This window comes from Anarrhichthys ocellatus, unplaced genomic scaffold (genome assembly GCF_004355925.1).
Source record: "Anarrhichthys ocellatus isolate YVR2014 unplaced genomic scaffold, GSC_Weel_1.0 scaffold23, whole genome shotgun sequence".
Classification (NCBI taxonomy): Eukaryota; Metazoa; Chordata; class Actinopteri; order Perciformes; family Anarhichadidae; genus Anarrhichthys; species Anarrhichthys ocellatus.
Genome location: NW_022280053.1, coordinates 3,841,495 through 3,856,903, shown reverse-complemented (window position 1 = coordinate 3,856,903; position 15,409 = coordinate 3,841,495). Strand labels below are relative to the sequence as shown.

Sequence of the window (15,409 nt, the reverse complement as noted above, 5' to 3'; positions counted from 1 at the left end):
TGTGTGTGTGTGTGTGTGTGTGTGTGTGTGTGTGTGTGTGTGTGTGTTTTATAATCGGCCGTACATTCACTTGAACGAAACGTTTTTTTAACAGTTTGTATGTGTGTGTCTGTGTGTGTAGCTGAAGCAGATGAGTTGAATAACCGTCTGCAGGCAACAAAGCAGAGAGTGTCGGAGCTGGAGAGAACTCTCTCCTCTGTCTCAACACAGCAGAAACAGTTTGAAAAGGTAAAGTTTCATCCAGATACAATATATGACAAACTTAAGTAACTCTCAATGAGCTGCGTGATTGTAGAACAGCCACATACAAAAGCATATTCCTCTATTTTGAATGTCTGTGTCATGTGTGTGTTTGTTATTTTTAATACATTTTCCTTTTTGTCTCCAGCACAACAAAGAGTTTGAAAAGGAGCGAGACAGCCTGAGGCTAGAGGTGTTTAGACTCAAGTAAGTCACTTTGCCCGAGAATACACAAGGAGACGTATTTCGTAACATTTCCACAGCAGATGTTGAATGACATTTAGAGTCCATCAAATTATTTACAGCCCAACAGATGGCACACACGATTCTCCAAAGTCCTGTTTAAACCTAGTAGGTAAAATGAACAACCTCTGCATGTCTGTGTGTTCGCAGTAATGTGAGTGAGGAGTCGAAGCAGCAGAACTCGGAGCTGTCGGAGCGGATAAAGCTGAGCACACGGGAGAACGGAGCGATGAGGCTGGAGGTGGAAGATCTTCGCAAGAGACTCGAGATAACTGACCTCATGTTGCAACAGGTGCATTGAGACTCGGGCACATCTGACAGTACATCACATCTATGCTGATCTTCCTCTTACAAAATAATTGGATTATTTCTCAAGCCCTAAATGTTTGTTAGCAGATATATGTGATGTTTTTTTTTCATGCATTTACCTGCATTTCACTCCAATATTTGTCCTTTTTTTTTTTTTTTTTTTTTCCCCTCTAGTGCTCCAGTCAGTCAGATCCCACCAGTGCCAACCAGCAGGTCCAGTTACTGCTGGGAGAGAAGCAGCAGCTGGAGGAACATAATCACCAGGTCTGTGTACCTTTTGTCTTCCAGTTATCTGCATGTGTGTCCTGCTACTGCCACATGTGGATCTTCATCTAAAACGTTTTGAGTTGGTTCAAAGTGTGTTGATATATCGTTCTAAAGTGTGTGGCTCTTTAGTACCTTTCCTGTTTGCATTGGCATCAACTGACCCATGAGAAGTCATCCACCTTTATTATTGTCTCGTTAACACCGTTCCCTGCTTTATGTTGTTGTAGCTGATGGAGTCAATTGGCCAGCTGCAGACGGAGAGGGACTGCTATGCAGAGCAGATCCAGGAGGAGGGTCGTGTATGGAAGGACAAAACAGAACAGCTGCTAACGCAGGTGAGCTATACAGTGACATCAGCATGGACGTAAAGAAATCTGGATGTTCTTTCTTGTTGTTTGATTATTATTTTGGTTTTGAACAAATGATTAATTGATGTATGCGCAGGTGTCTTTGGTGGCAGAGGAGAGGGACCGAAACATTAGCCGTGTCCAGGAACTGGAAGCCAGCATCACAGACCTAAAAAATGCTGCAGGTACGAGGCTCACAGATGTTGTGCTTCTTCCTTCCCAAAATGATTAAACCTGATAATTGCCATCCGTCTTCTCCTCCTCCTCCTCCTCCTCCAGTGTTGTTGTCCCAGGAGAGAGAGGCCCTGGATAACGCAGAGCCTCAGTCCTCGGGGCCATCAGAGAGTGAGGTGGCTCTGCAGGAGGCCCTCAACACTCTACATCAGGAGAAAGACGCTCTTATCGCACAGTACCACGCGCAGGTACGAATCACATTCACACATGGTTGAGCAGTCCTGTATCGGCTAATATGTAGTTAATGTCTTTGATTCTTATAGAATTTTAGTTTCTATAATCGGCCTCTAATATTTCCCCCAGCTACGGGATAACGAGCAGCTGAGCCGCATGTGTGTAGAGCAGGAGTCGCGTCTGGGGGAGATGGAGCAGCAGGTGGAGAGACAAGTCGAGGACGGAGACGACCGCCGGCGCATGTTGGAGGACGTTCAGTCAGACAAGGCCACCATTAGCCGTGCTCTCACCCAGAACCGGACACTGAAGGACCAGCTGGCTGAGCTCCAGAACGGTTTTGTCAAACTGGTGAGGCTGGAAATCTAGCTGTCCATCTGTAACAAAAACTTGACAAAGGTTTCACATATTAGTAAAAGTACATTCATAGCAAGTATTGGCTCAGAGGGTGACTCCTTTTTATTTGTACAGACTAATGAGAACATGGAGCTGACCACTGCCATCCAGTCAGAGCAACATGTGAAAAAGGAGCTGGCTCGCAGAATGGGTGAACTGCAAGAGGAGCTGCACGACGTCAAGGAGCAGGTATGGCTGAACACAAAACACTATCGATGACAAACCCAATTCTGCTGGTGGATTTTCAGGATAGAAGGATGCAGTTTTCTGCTTCCTCCTGGTATTCATTTTCCTCTTTGTTCCCTTTGCACTAGCTGGAACTGAAAAGTAGGGACACCCAGGGTCTGATGGAGCAGAGGGACCAGGTCGTGGCCCACCTGCAGCAGTACTCTGCGGGCTACCAGACCCTGGCCTCAGAGAGGGAACAGATCAACCACCAGTACCTGCAGCAGATCCAGCTCATGGACCGGCTGCAGCACGATGAAAGCCAGGGCCGTGTGCAACTGGAGATCAGTCACAATCAGCTCAAGCAAGCGCAGGTGTGTATTTCAGGAAGGAGGCCATGTTCACGTGACCATTGCCGATGAATTAAGAACTCTGAAATATATGTTGAGTACGCTTTAAAAGGTCTGGATTAACGGACGGAAATCATTATGAAAACAATGTGGACATAGATCGTTTCCTTTTTGAAACCCCGGTTTTAAACGGAAACGTATTAGTGTGGCTGTAGCCTAAGTTTGTTTTGAATGACTCTCTGTCTCCCCCTACAGGAGCATTTGGAAATGTTAGTCAAAGACAACGAGCACCTGAAGGCTGAGGTGAAGGAGCTGCTCAACAGCTCAACTCTTGTCTCATCATCCAGAGACCAAGGTAAGGTTTGTTTCTTACTGGTATGTTGGTATCTTTGTCTTCTACTGCCATTGTTGGATTTAATTCTTGTCACTATCTCACTATGTCACTTAGGCGACGGAGTGGAGAGCCAGTCACTGCCAGAGAGCCCGGAGAAATCCTCCATAGTTATCCCAGAGGACTTTGAGAGCCAGAAGGAGATGGTGAGGATGGTGATGAATGTTCTTCACAAAAAAACTACTTGTGAAGATATTCTAAAAGGATTTCCTTTGCTTTATTACACATTATGGAAGCCTCAATCAAGTTTGAAGTTGACACTTGCATGATACATCTGGTGCCATGCCAGTTTGAATAATTTATTCATTATTTTGATCCAGAAAAAAAACAAATACACAAGTGACTTTGAAACCTCAATGATTAATGTTTTAACTACATATGAGGCAAAAGCTTTTCTTTCTTCTTATTGAGCCGCTCCCTTGCACCGTCCTCAACACCACCCTTTCTCCCCCGACAGGAGGAGTTTATCTGTGGAGCTTTGGCTCAGCTGCAGGCGGAGAGGGACGAGGCCAGAAGGCAGCTGGAGGAGGAACACAGGCTCCACATGGCAGCCAGGCACCAGGCCGCTCTGGCCCTCAGCCTAGAGCACCAACACCACAGCTACACACCCGGTTATGACGACCATCACGAGCACGATCACACCGAGGGCCAACATGGTGACTGTGAACACAGTCACGAGCATTCAGGTGAGGAAGACCAGATGGTTTGTTGGTGTGTAAGCATGCAAATGTTTTTACAATGGAAAAAGCCAAGAATACGTGTCCTGGGATAAAAACGATCTTGAGTGCATTATCCTAATCCACTGTATACTGTCCTCTTCCCAGAAGGAGGAGTACCGGTGGAAGTTCATCAGGCCCTGCAAAATGCCATGGAGAAGCTTCAGCAGCGTTTCTCCTCCCTCATGAGGGAGAAAGCTGACCTGAAGGAGAGGGTGGAGGAGCTGGAGCACCGCTGCATCCAGCTGTCTGGAGAGACCGACACTATAGGTGAGACAGTGGGATATTTTTAGTTGAGGTGCAATACTTTGTCAGAAAGCTAGAAAAGTCTTCATCACTGTACTAATTTACAACACTGTACATTCTCCGTCTGTCTTCCAGGGGAGTACATAGCTCTGTACCAGAGTCAGCGGGCCATCATGAAGCAGAAACACCAGGAGAAGGAGCAGTACATCAGCATGCTGGCCCAGGACAAGGAGGAGATGAAAGTACTGCACAGCAACCTTTTTTTTTCTTTTGAAAATAACCATCAACGCAGTCCATTGTACTTCCATGCGATGTTTGTCATGATGCATGTTTTTGCTCAATTTTCTGTCGTTGTTTCTCCGTCGCCCGTTAGGCGAAGCTGTCGGAGCTGCAGGATCTGGTGATGAGGCTGGTGGCCGAGAGGAACGACTGGTACAGCCGCTACACCGGAGCTGTAGCCGGCGCAGGCACGGTGAACTCCGACCTGCTTCCTGTGGGGGAGGATCACACTCACCCAGAGCACCACGCACACCTTAATGCTGTCAGTGGAGCAGGTAGGCACAACCAGTAAAAATGACACTTGTGCCTTTTTAAATTGTGTCTTTTTCATATTCAATATAACTTCACCATGCTGTTTCTCTCTCTCTCTCTCTCTGCTGCAGAAGATATGGAGATCATTCCTTTGTCAGAGCCCACCACAGGCCTGGAAGCCCCCTCGTCACAGGCGCTGTCGAGCGGGTCAGCCCAGAGTGACTCCAGGCCCCCGGGGCCCAACGAAGACGGCACCGCCCAGCAGATCATGCAGCTGCTCCAGGAGATCCAGAACCCCCAGGGAGCCCTGAGATCGCCCCCTTTCCTCGGGGAGAACCCCTGCATCCCCTTCTTCTACCGGCCTGACGAACAGGACGAAGTCAAGATCCTGGTGGTGTGAGGCGTGACTGCGGCTGGGCGTGTCGTCCAGTGTGTATGTATATGAGATAGTGGACATGTCTTGAAGTCTGGGGAATATTACAGTACACCGTGTTTGTAGCTTGTTGGATCATATTCACAAACACTTTTCAAGAAATATGACACTAGTCACAGTTATCTGAATGTCTTTGACCCAGTTACATTTAAATGCCCCCCCCCCCCTCTCCTCTCTGCTCTGTGTGCATAGTTAAAAGGAGTGTATTATGTATTTTTTTGTTTTATGTGGTTCTTTATTTATGAGAGAGAGAACCGGTATATCTTAGCGCAATCCGATTATTCTCCATGCCACCATTTTTAATCACTCGTCTCCCATCTTACACATAAGTGCAATAAAGGGTCCATATATATATATATATATTCTGAACCCTTGCTGATACATTACTACAAGAGCTGTCAAAAAACGTGTGTGACTTCGGCGCAGAATCTCAGTTTTTACACAATTAACTGTACAAATGCCAAATAACAGCATCGCGTTTGAATGTAATAACCCGAATATCTACCCGTTTGTTTGTGTAATGTGAGGAGAAGGGACGATGGTGGATGGGCACACGAGGGGAAGAGGTGCAGAGGACGATGTAAGTTTAAGTCGGCGAGAGAAACTTGAGAGCACGTACCAGCCTCTGAACTGTAGGCGCTGCTCCGTTTCAAAGTCGAGAGTTTGCGAGTTACGTGATAAGATTCAGGGAGACGGAGGCAGGTGTCGTAGATTGGTTCTGTTCCTAAAATATCCTTTTGTCTTTTTCCTCCAAACACTGAAAATAAGTCTAATTTTTGTACAATGTGAAGCGTTAATATGTGTGAAACAACTGTGTTGTGATGTCAAACATCCTGTTAGACTGAGAGGAGTCACCGCCGCTATGAAAAGGTGGTTTCTAAAGTCCTTGAGGGGATAGATGCAATTTAATAGATTCCACGAAAACCTATTTTAGTCAAAGTTATTGAGACATTATTTTCAGAGTGTAATTCTGATAAATGATAGAGCTTTGGGCTGCTTCCCACTTTATTGTTTTCTCTGTGTTTGTCATTGGCCGCGTAGATACTCTGGAGGAAGTTACAGGAAGTATGGTGTTAAAACGCACCCGTAAGTCATCGCTCTTCTTCAAATACTCTCTAACCTGAGGCATTTGGCTGGCCTCATCTCAAATGTCCACACTCTATTTGTTGCTCCACAAACTGACACTATTAAGATAAGAGCCTGTTCTCTTCTGTTACGTTTGCTTATGTTTCCACTTATCAAAGATGAATTAAATGCACATCCTTTACGACTGGACTGTGTGAGTTTACGTGTGTGTGTGTGATCCAAACCGTTGTCTGTTGTACTTCTTGTAGACCTCTATCAGATGATATAAGTATGATTGCACTAAAACTGTACGAAGCCTCTCGTTCGGCCCCTTACCTGCAGCTCACTGATCCCTGTGGAGGAAAAGGGGGAATCCTATGAAGCCCCGGTCTGAAGCTGAGGGTTCCAGTTGAAGCGAATTAATTTAATTGAGTGTGTGTGTGTGTGCGCAGTGTTGCACTCGGAGGATGAATTGTAAATATGAATAGAAGGTGAAATCCCAAAGGTATGGGACCAGTCACAATTTGAAAAAATGAACAGAGATGCTCATAGTCACAAATGTAGATTGGCGGATGGACTGACTTCACTATAGAGCCTTCTTCCCCTTTACAACTAGCACCCACGAGCTACGCTATCGCAGCTCCTTTACCTTTCATTTCAGATTAAATCACGACAGAGGCCTCTGGTTTTTAAGAGTCTTCCCATGATTTTAATATGCAAGGACATGCGGGTCATACCAAACTCTCAGTGACTGATTTTGTTTTTTTGAGGTATATTAACCTCATTTGGATGTCTTTGGATTTTAAGATCCTCTCTGTTGTGTTTACTTTGAGGTAGAGGACACATTTGTTCACTTGTTAAATAGCACACTTGATATTTATCACTAAATGCAGAACGCATTAGTGCACATTCTGGCATTTTAAAGGAAAGGAAAATGTAACGGGTGGAGGCCGTATGTGTAATTTACAGGTGTAGACAGTGCAGCCTCTACATTAAACCACAACGCTTTGAATACATTTACTTTAATCATTCTTGATTTCAAATATTCCTCACTTCTTAGCATTCTCTCACTTTTGGGTTTTCCTTTTGAAAAATGCCACAAAATATGATTTATTTTTCTTCCTTCATTTTGTTTTTTTTGGGGTTAGACCAAGAGTTGAATATCCAATAAAATCCTTTTGGTGATTTCGGGGCTTGTAAGATAACATTTAAGACGATGTGGGTGAAATGACGTCCCACCCTCTCTGAGTCACTGTTAAATATGTTTTGCGCGATGAAAGAAATGGCAATGAGAAGGCATTTATTGTCTTTACTGTAGAAGTAAAGCGGGTGTATATACTGTAACTGTGTAACATATTGTATATTCATTATGCCTGGTGTGTGGTGTGTGGTGGGGGGGGAAGCTGCTCTGGCAGTGTGGACCGTGTGTGTCGTTGGCGGTTACTGACTGGCTGTGATTTAATACAAAGATTGACTAAAAAAAAAAAAGAGAAATTATTCTATTTATTTGGAATACGTTAGTATCTCAACTAATCAGTTTTATTGTAAAATAGACGTCACTTTTGGATGGAAATGAAGGATCCTTCAGAGAACTGATTGGTTCGAGGGCTGCTTCTGACAGAAGCTTTCTGATTTGTTGTTTTTCCTCGAGTAATATTTTCTCCCCTTCTGATTAAAACTGATTGAGCAACTTGAACGCATTGTGTCTCCGTTTCTTCATTATTTGGATCCAAACTAGCAGAGATGCAGCAGGTGGTTTGGTCTTAGAAAAAGCACAGGTGTTGCTAATAACACTAACGATGGCTCCATGTGACAGTGAGCCAGAATGCACCGCAGTGGAAGCAGCTAAATGGAGGTCGGACATCGTTTATTTGATTATTTAGTCTCTTTCACTGTGACGGGCCTATTCCTTAGCTCACTCGTGTTCACCTAAATAGCAAACTCACAGAGAAACTTGTATTTAGGAGGGACAATTTTTAAACCATCTTGCATATTAACAAACATTTTCTTATTAGTTTGGTAGATTTGGATTTCAAACTCACATTCCTGATAGAGACATTGTGAAAAATATTCATCCTTCACATATTCATACTCTTAACAAGTCATTTCATAACTTAATTACTTTCCATTAGATGTTGTAGACATTTACATTATTGATTCATTTGCTGGGTTTTTTCTTAATTGAGTTGTTTGATCTAATAAATATCAGAAAGTTGTGTAAAATAAATCAATTTTGTTCTTTCTGATGATCCAGAGTAAAGAAAAGAAGCTGAACATTGATTCTTTCAGCTCTACACATATTCCACATGCCTTTGTTCCACTGTGCACTTAATAGCATAACTTTGCTTTAGAAGAACTTATAAAAAGAATTGCATTCCTATCAGCCTCAGCTGTAGTTTGTTTACTGCTAACGAATGAACGGAGATGGACTAACAATCTGTTCAGCCACTGCGGAGATATTAACGTCTAAAATCTAGAAAAATGTCTTTGGTATCAGTCGGCTGTAGGCTCTTCTGTATTCTGTTGTTTACCACCATAAAGAGAAGAAGAAGACAAAGGGGAACACTTCATTTAGTACACTGAGGTTTTTAATGTGTTGACCAAGCACAGCAGTTCTGCAAGATGAAGTCATTGTTCCCTCCACAGCACTTTAAACAAGATGCAGGACCTGGTTGCTGCAGGTGTTCACACATTCACACAGTCCCGTTCTGCTCTTTTACACACGGAGAGAAACAAGAAAAACCCTCTGATACTTTAACTGGTAGCAAACAACCTGCCAATATCCCATACGTTTTTTCCAAATATTTCCTTATACACATATTCGTTTATTTAATAATTTAAATATTCAGCAGACTAAATTCTCTAGACAGTGGAGGTACAAGTCCCATAAGAGGCACCACACATATACATCGTAACACATTAAGATATGTCCATCATAAACTTTTTACTTTTAAATAATAGGTCGAATATGCTTTGTCGTATTTGCGTTGCAGTTGTGGAGAATTCAGATGCACAAGGGGTCACAGAAGTGGTTTCTAAATGGCTAAAATGACATCGGTTGAGGTGCAGAGACGGGCTTTTTGTGGACGGTGAGTTGGGGATTTTTGTTTGGGGTCAAAATACAACACACTGAACAGGTGACGAGGCTCTCGGACAGCGATGTGAGGGTGAAACAGGAGGAGCGTTTTGATAGTTTTATGCATAGACTGTGGCTGTTTTCATGTTCTCACTCACCCCCGTGACCACTGAGAGAAGGAAGAAAAGAAGAGAGGAAAAAATAAATGCCAGATCATAACCCTGGATAAAATGCTGAAGGTTTTCCTGTCAGTACATCAGAGGATTTGATGCATAATGAAGTAGAAAGCGGACTGAGGGACACACACTCCCATGAAGGACCTCCTCCTCTCTGAATAGCTAGAATGTATAAGAGGATATCTAACAGCCTGAGGGTGCAACCCAGGCCACGTATTCCCTCCCTCTCGGTGAAACATGTGCTCTGATTCTTGTGGGACTGGTGTCATGCAGCTGTCTGCAGAAGGATAGTCTATATATTGCACTTTCTATTTAGATCCCGCCTCGGTAAGATAGCACAGTGACAATGTTTGTTTTTTTAAGAGGAGAGGAATTGGGAAAAGTGGCAAGGGAGGCGCCTCTTTAAGCCCAAAAAATATATAAAAGAATTGGGAAACTATTTTCTTTGTTGCATAGGTTCTGTGGAAGTACAGACAACGGCGCTTTTGAGAGGTGGTTTTGACAAAGCAAACTATTTGATTCAATTACACAAGAAAGTTAGAAAACAGTTGAATTTAGTGACAGTGAGGCCTTTGCAACAGGTCCCCCATGATGTATCGCTGCAGTCCTAGTGCAAGAGGAGACAGAAGAGGAGGAGGAGGGTGAACAAAAAAAAAGAATGAAGAGCAGCATCTCATGTGTGTTCAGGTATATGAGGGCGAGGAGTCTGTATGTCCCCCCTCATTTCGTTCGAGCCCTCCTCCCAGGTGCAGTCTGTTTCATAGTTGATGTGTGAAAACCAGTTTTATCTATCATTTCTTTTTTTAAATTCTGCTCTGAAGACGTTTGATTAAAAAATGTTTTCTTCACACATGACCGGCAGTACAAGGTGAGTTAGTGACACGAACATTTTAGTGAGGAAATCAGGAAAAAAAAGACATAAAAGAAACAAACAAAAGTTAATATAAGTCAGTCAGCAGCCAGAATACCCATCAAAAAGGCTGGAGTATAATGTAATACTCAGGCAGAGTGTCATGCTTAGTTTGCTCCCACGTTAGGTGTAACAGCAGGAACACACATTCTGTATGTATTTGCTTGTATATAAATATGCTGTATATATATGTGTGTATTTATTAAAGCAGTGTGCATGCACATGTGCGCATACACTCAAAAATGTACCAATTATTTTATGTTATCTACGTAGTTTATTTAAATTCTGAGGGGGCAGCATGTTCATATGTCAGTCATGCAGGTGTGTTTTCAAGTATTCTGCATCTCTGTGTGTGTGTGTGTGTGTGTGTGTGTGTGTGTGTGTGTGTGTGTGTGTGTGTGTGTGTGTGTGTGTGTGTGTGTGTGTGTGTGTGTGTTGTAAGGGAAAATTCGGAGCAGGAGAAGGGAGCCGGCTTGGTCAGGTGTGGCAGAAAACAACAGGAAGGTGGCACTGTTGTCCATGGCCTCTCATCCAGAGGTGGGACGGAGGGAGGGAGGAGCTCAGAGGTCTAGTGGGTTGGAGAAGGTGGGGGTCTCCGACTGCCATGGACACGCAAACGCACAGAAACAGATATAAAGAAGAGAGGACGGGAACAGGTTGGATTAGTGTTTTCTATGTGGTCGCAGCCTCCATTTAAACTTCAAGTTGAGGTTTATACTTGCATGTTATTTCAGGGCCCCCCCCATGTGTTAATCATGCACATAAATACAATACCTTCACTCACACAGACAGCCACTCATATCATGAGGTAACACATGGAAGGAAACCCCCAAAAACAAGGCTCAGTTGGCATGGCCACAATGCAGGTAATGTATGTTTGCATTAGAGGCCAAATCCAAGCAGAATAACTTCATATCCAAGTGTTGTCTAAGTACAGTAGCAGGCACTTATGCACATTATATAATAAACTTTGTTGTTATCTTCTTAAATACAATTCTAAAAGGAGTTTGACGTTGCTACATATTTACTGTACATATATGTATTGCTCTTCTAATCTAACTCTTAGCAAGAAAGCAAATAAGCATATTTACCAAAAATGAACAAACTATTCCTTTAAAAATACTTATTTTAAACTGTTTTCTTACACATTTTAGCTCGTCACCCCTTAAAATGTAGTAAACTAATGTCTACTCACAAACACCTTTTCAGAGGTTGCATATGTCTATAAGTTGCAAGTAGTGCAACCAAAGAGTGACGTTCCCCACTCGGATTATTTCGATTAAATTGTTTTTAGAGGCCTGGACATGTAAACAATCCTGTATATCCCTGGAAAAAAAAGGTTGGTTGAGAAGTGAGCAGAGCGACCTGCACACATGCTAATATTGACGGATGCGATGACTTTAAACGACAACGTCAGACACTCGGAGACAAAGTTAGAGATGAGTGGGATGTCATGGCATAAGTACGTCACAAACACTGATACAAAAACAACAATAATCTTTAGGTTTCGGACAGGCGAATCCTGTCTAACCTGCTGTAATCTGAGAAAAGTCTTCTTTCACAAGACATCTCAACACACACTGACACCCCTTCAATAAATGAATTATTGAAACGGCTCAAACACTGACGCAAACACACACACACCCTCTGAGCTGGGTGTGTTTGCCCATGCAGCGCTCTGAGAAGAGAAAAGAAAAGTGAGAAAAAGAAAATGGCATGCAGTGAAAGGATGCTGAGAGGAAGAGAAAGAAGGAAAGTGGTCATGATGATGACGATGATGATAGCGGATAGTACCCAACGTACCAGCAAAGTTAGTCCTCATTGGTCAGTGATAGTGATTCTTTAGGAGGAAGCATAGTCATGTGTGGGACAGAGGTGTGGTGAGGAAAAGAGGGGTTGAAGAGGAGGAAGAGAGAAAAAAGGAGTGCAAACAGTTACAGTGCAGGAAATGACCAATGTCACATGTGCTCAGCTCTCACTTAGGACACACCAGAACAAACAAGTTCTCCTCGGATGATTCGGAGTCAGAGTTTTGTGAGGAGTTTGAGACGCTCCTCCGTTTAAACTTTTTTCAGGGCTGCGTTTGCCAGTGAGAGCTTTGCTCAGCAACGTTAGTGTCTGCTACTTTAAGAGAAGCAAGCTGCTGCTCTGACAATGAACGGGTCCAGATAAAAAAGCTCACAAACGCAGGCAAGCACAAGGCAGAACCGAAAACAAACCCCCCTCTAACGCTCATTCCAGTCACCGACTTGCTTTGAAGCACACGTTTCTTAACTATTCAGATGAGGACAGTGGTGAGGTGGGTGTAAGCGATGAATAGTGGAGTGTTAGTGTGTTTAAAGTTCAGAGTGGTGGCAGAAAGGTAACCAAGAGAAAAGGAGGGCAATAATCCATTGGTTATTAGTTATATCACTGTCTATCCATCTATTAAGGGATCTCTATCAATCTATTCTTCTATTCATCTATCTCAACCAAAGCTCTCCACTTTCATTTACCTCCTTTATTCCCTTAGTAACAGAGAGTATCCACACTTCAGGTTGGATAGCTATGGTTTTGATAGTAAAAACCTACTTTGACAGGTTTCAAATATGTTTTGGTGTGAGGAAAGGTTGTTTGCTTGAAAGGCCTCTCATGTTTTCACTCACCTTGGCACACTTGGGGGTGCGCGGTTAGGCCGCGAGGGCACAGTGGGCGGTGGCCCACCGTAAGGGTCCGGAGAAGCCCCCGGGCGAGACGGGACAGGGGGTCCCCCAGCGGGAGGAGGCCCAGGTGGAGGCCCACGAGAGACCGGGCGGCCCGGAGGTCCCGGCGGTGCCCTGCGGTTTGGAGTCGGACTGGTGGCTGGAGACCTGGAGGAGACATGACGCACGGCATTAACAAACATAAAGCAACCAATCTGATAACCACCCGACATGCTCATAGTGATCCAAATTTAAAACATGTATAAATAAGTTCAAGACTCCTCCGTCCATCCATTCCCCAACACAGCCTCCAATCCTCCGTCTATTCCCATCGCCCCCTTACCTTCCTCCGGAGCCGCCCCGCTGCACCTGCAGCCAAGAGTCATCCACTGGAGGCGGCATGGTGGTGGTTATGGTGGACGTGCTGATGTCGCCGATGATGCCGAGGGCCTCCCGCAGGGCGTGGTACATCCGCAGCATCTCGTCACGGTGCTGGGCCTGCTCCTGGGACTCCTCCATCAGTGTGGTCTGGTCCCCGCACGAGTACAGCTGGGCCAGCAGCTCTGCGTTGATGAACTCTTTAGTCTGGACGAAATGACAGAGATGTTTTGGGATGAAAGTTAAAGTCTTGTGTGTGTGTGTGTGTATATATATATATATATATATATACATATATATATATATATATACATCTGAAAGAGCTGACAGTTGAAAAATGGTCAGCTCACGTTGTTAATCATGAGGTGCATGATGGTCTTCGGCATCAAGTCGCGCACGGTCTTGCTGACGATGGCCATGTAGGAGTCGACCAGGTTACGAATGGTCTCCACCTGCCGCTCCAGCTGAGGGTCCATGCTGTGCATTATGTTGTCGGAGCCATTTTCATCGCTGCCGTCACTCTGTGGAGACGAGGGAGGGAGGGAGGACAGAGGACATAGAGTTCAACTTCAGTTCAGCTTCAGCAAGAAAAGAGAGAAACGGAGACTGTAGCTACAACATACAGACAGGTTATAAAAGACACAAAAGTGCTGAAAATGCAGGATGCAGACCAAAATAACATACCTTTCCTATATCCTATAAGGTCAAACAGCGATGAGGAAAACAGATGTTGAAAGAGGACAGATACAGTATCACATGAGAGACATGACAACATATAAATAGACTCAAAATAAACATAAACAAATCATGTAAAAACAATAATTAGCCTTTATGCGATTTGGACAAAATCATGGTTAATAATATATTGTGTTTTTGTATATGGTTTTCATACTGCTCGCAATCAATCCAATGATTAAAACAGGAATATCAAGTTATTATACATGCTATACCGTAATATACTAATATACTGTATGTATGTATAAAAGAAATGCTTTGAGGAAATCTTACCATGACCCGTTCAGGATAAACTCCAGCTCTGAGGAAGGAGGCCTTCCAGGCATCTAGGTCTTCCTGAGTCTCACAGGCCAGCTCCAGCTGACGGTAGTCCTTATACACATTTCTGTGGACACACAATGCTGAATGATGCTCTTCATGTTTTTATATGTTATTCTTTTATAACCCAAATGTGTCACTTGTGGTACTGTATATCCTTATACCAGTGGTACATCGTTTGGCTTCTTTATGCTTTTCTTTACTTTCAAACACACTTTGTTGCTAATACATCAGGTACTTTAAAAAAATAAAAATAGGACTGTTATTTCAGGTAGATACTTTGTAATTTTTACTTGGCACTATGTGATCAATAATAGGCATCTGCTGTATGTATGTATATTGATATTGGTGTGTGTGTGTGTGTGTGTGTGTGCGTGTGCACGCGTGTGTGTAATAACACCTCTGTTCGGTGTTGAAGAGGGCAAAGATTTGCTTGCTGGACATGAAGCTTTTATCCACATCGCGCAGCTTCAGGTTGTCCACCTGCAGCATGTACTTCTTCTCCTTCTCCTGCAGGAGGCGAAAGAGAAACACAGTGGTTGCACACGCGTGAGGGAGAGAAAGAAGGAGACTGAGTAGCTGCATGGTTGTGGAATTTGGCTCAAGAGTAAAAACGGTCGTAGAGATTTACAGTGTTTTGCACTCACATTGTACATTAGACCCAAATAAAAGAGCCACTGCAGAAGTCAGTGCTGCATTATAATCATTGTGGGCTGATCCTTTTACTAGTTCATATAAAAACTTCTAAATTCAAGAGAGCAATTTGATTAAAAGAGAGTAAAAAGAAAGATGATAAAAGAACTCGGGGACATCAGGAGTGAATGCTCACATATTACATTTAACAGCATGGCAAAAAAAGAGAAGAAAAAGGCAAGAGAGACAAATGGGAAAGTCACACACAGCCCTCAGGTCTGTGGTTTTGATTACAGTTGTGCAGGGTAAAAAAAAAAAGGGGGGGGGGGGCAACAAATGAGAAACACACAGAGAGAGAGAGAGAGAGAGAGAGAGAGAGAGAGAGAGAGAGAGAGAGA

The 15,409-nt window shown here is 43.6% G+C and overlaps 2 protein-coding genes across 14 annotated transcripts in view; one reads left to right on the top strand and one right to left on the bottom strand.

Annotated features, from left to right (window-relative positions):
- golga2 (golgin A2) overlaps positions 1-7,800 on the top strand; it is a 14,768-nt gene extending 6,968 nt beyond the window's left edge. For 4 of the 6 annotated variants that reach the window (XM_031860431.1, XM_031860429.1, XM_031860430.1 and 1 more), the window contains 17 exons: positions 122-228; positions 389-447; positions 634-775; positions 967-1,056; positions 1,287-1,394; positions 1,504-1,591; positions 1,686-1,828; positions 1,944-2,162; positions 2,283-2,396; positions 2,522-2,746; positions 2,978-3,077; positions 3,171-3,259; positions 3,571-3,799; positions 3,938-4,099; positions 4,211-4,317; positions 4,449-4,629; positions 4,738-7,800. In XM_031860431.1, the coding sequence (XP_031716291.1) occupies positions 122-228; positions 389-447; positions 634-775; positions 967-1,056; positions 1,287-1,394; positions 1,504-1,591; positions 1,686-1,828; positions 1,944-2,162; positions 2,283-2,396; positions 2,522-2,746; positions 2,978-3,077; positions 3,171-3,259; positions 3,571-3,799; positions 3,938-4,099; positions 4,211-4,317; positions 4,449-4,629; positions 4,738-5,006 (2,432 nt within the window). In that variant the 3' untranslated portion in view covers positions 5,007-7,800. The remainder of the gene's footprint in view (positions 1-121; positions 229-388; positions 448-633; positions 776-966; positions 1,057-1,286; positions 1,395-1,503; positions 1,592-1,685; positions 1,829-1,943; positions 2,163-2,282; positions 2,397-2,521; positions 2,747-2,977; positions 3,078-3,170; positions 3,260-3,570; positions 3,800-3,937; positions 4,100-4,210; positions 4,318-4,448; positions 4,630-4,737) is intronic. The other 2 variants (XM_031860428.1, XM_031860427.1) reach the window with 2 other exon arrangements.
- An 870-nt stretch (positions 7,801-8,670) lies between these two features.
- The window catches only part of dnm1a (dynamin 1a), a 45,884-nt gene continuing 39,145 nt past the window's right edge, over positions 8,671-15,409 (bottom strand). For 4 of the 8 annotated variants that reach the window (XM_031860443.1, XM_031860445.1, XM_031860442.1 and 1 more), the window contains 7 exons: positions 14,779-14,888; positions 14,334-14,445; positions 14,010-14,021; positions 13,676-13,846; positions 13,291-13,532; positions 12,912-13,115; positions 8,671-10,865 (listed from right to left, as the gene is read on the bottom strand). In XM_031860443.1, coding sequence (XP_031716303.1) covers positions 10,835-10,865; positions 12,912-13,115; positions 13,291-13,532; positions 13,676-13,846; positions 14,010-14,021; positions 14,334-14,445; positions 14,779-14,888 — 882 coding nt within the window. In that variant the 3' untranslated portion in view covers positions 8,671-10,834. Of the gene's footprint in view, positions 10,866-12,069; positions 12,107-12,911; positions 13,116-13,290; positions 13,533-13,675; positions 13,847-14,009; positions 14,022-14,333; positions 14,446-14,778; positions 14,889-15,409 lie in introns of all 8 variants that reach the window. The other 4 variants (XM_031860448.1, XM_031860449.1, XM_031860450.1 and 1 more) reach the window with 2 other exon arrangements.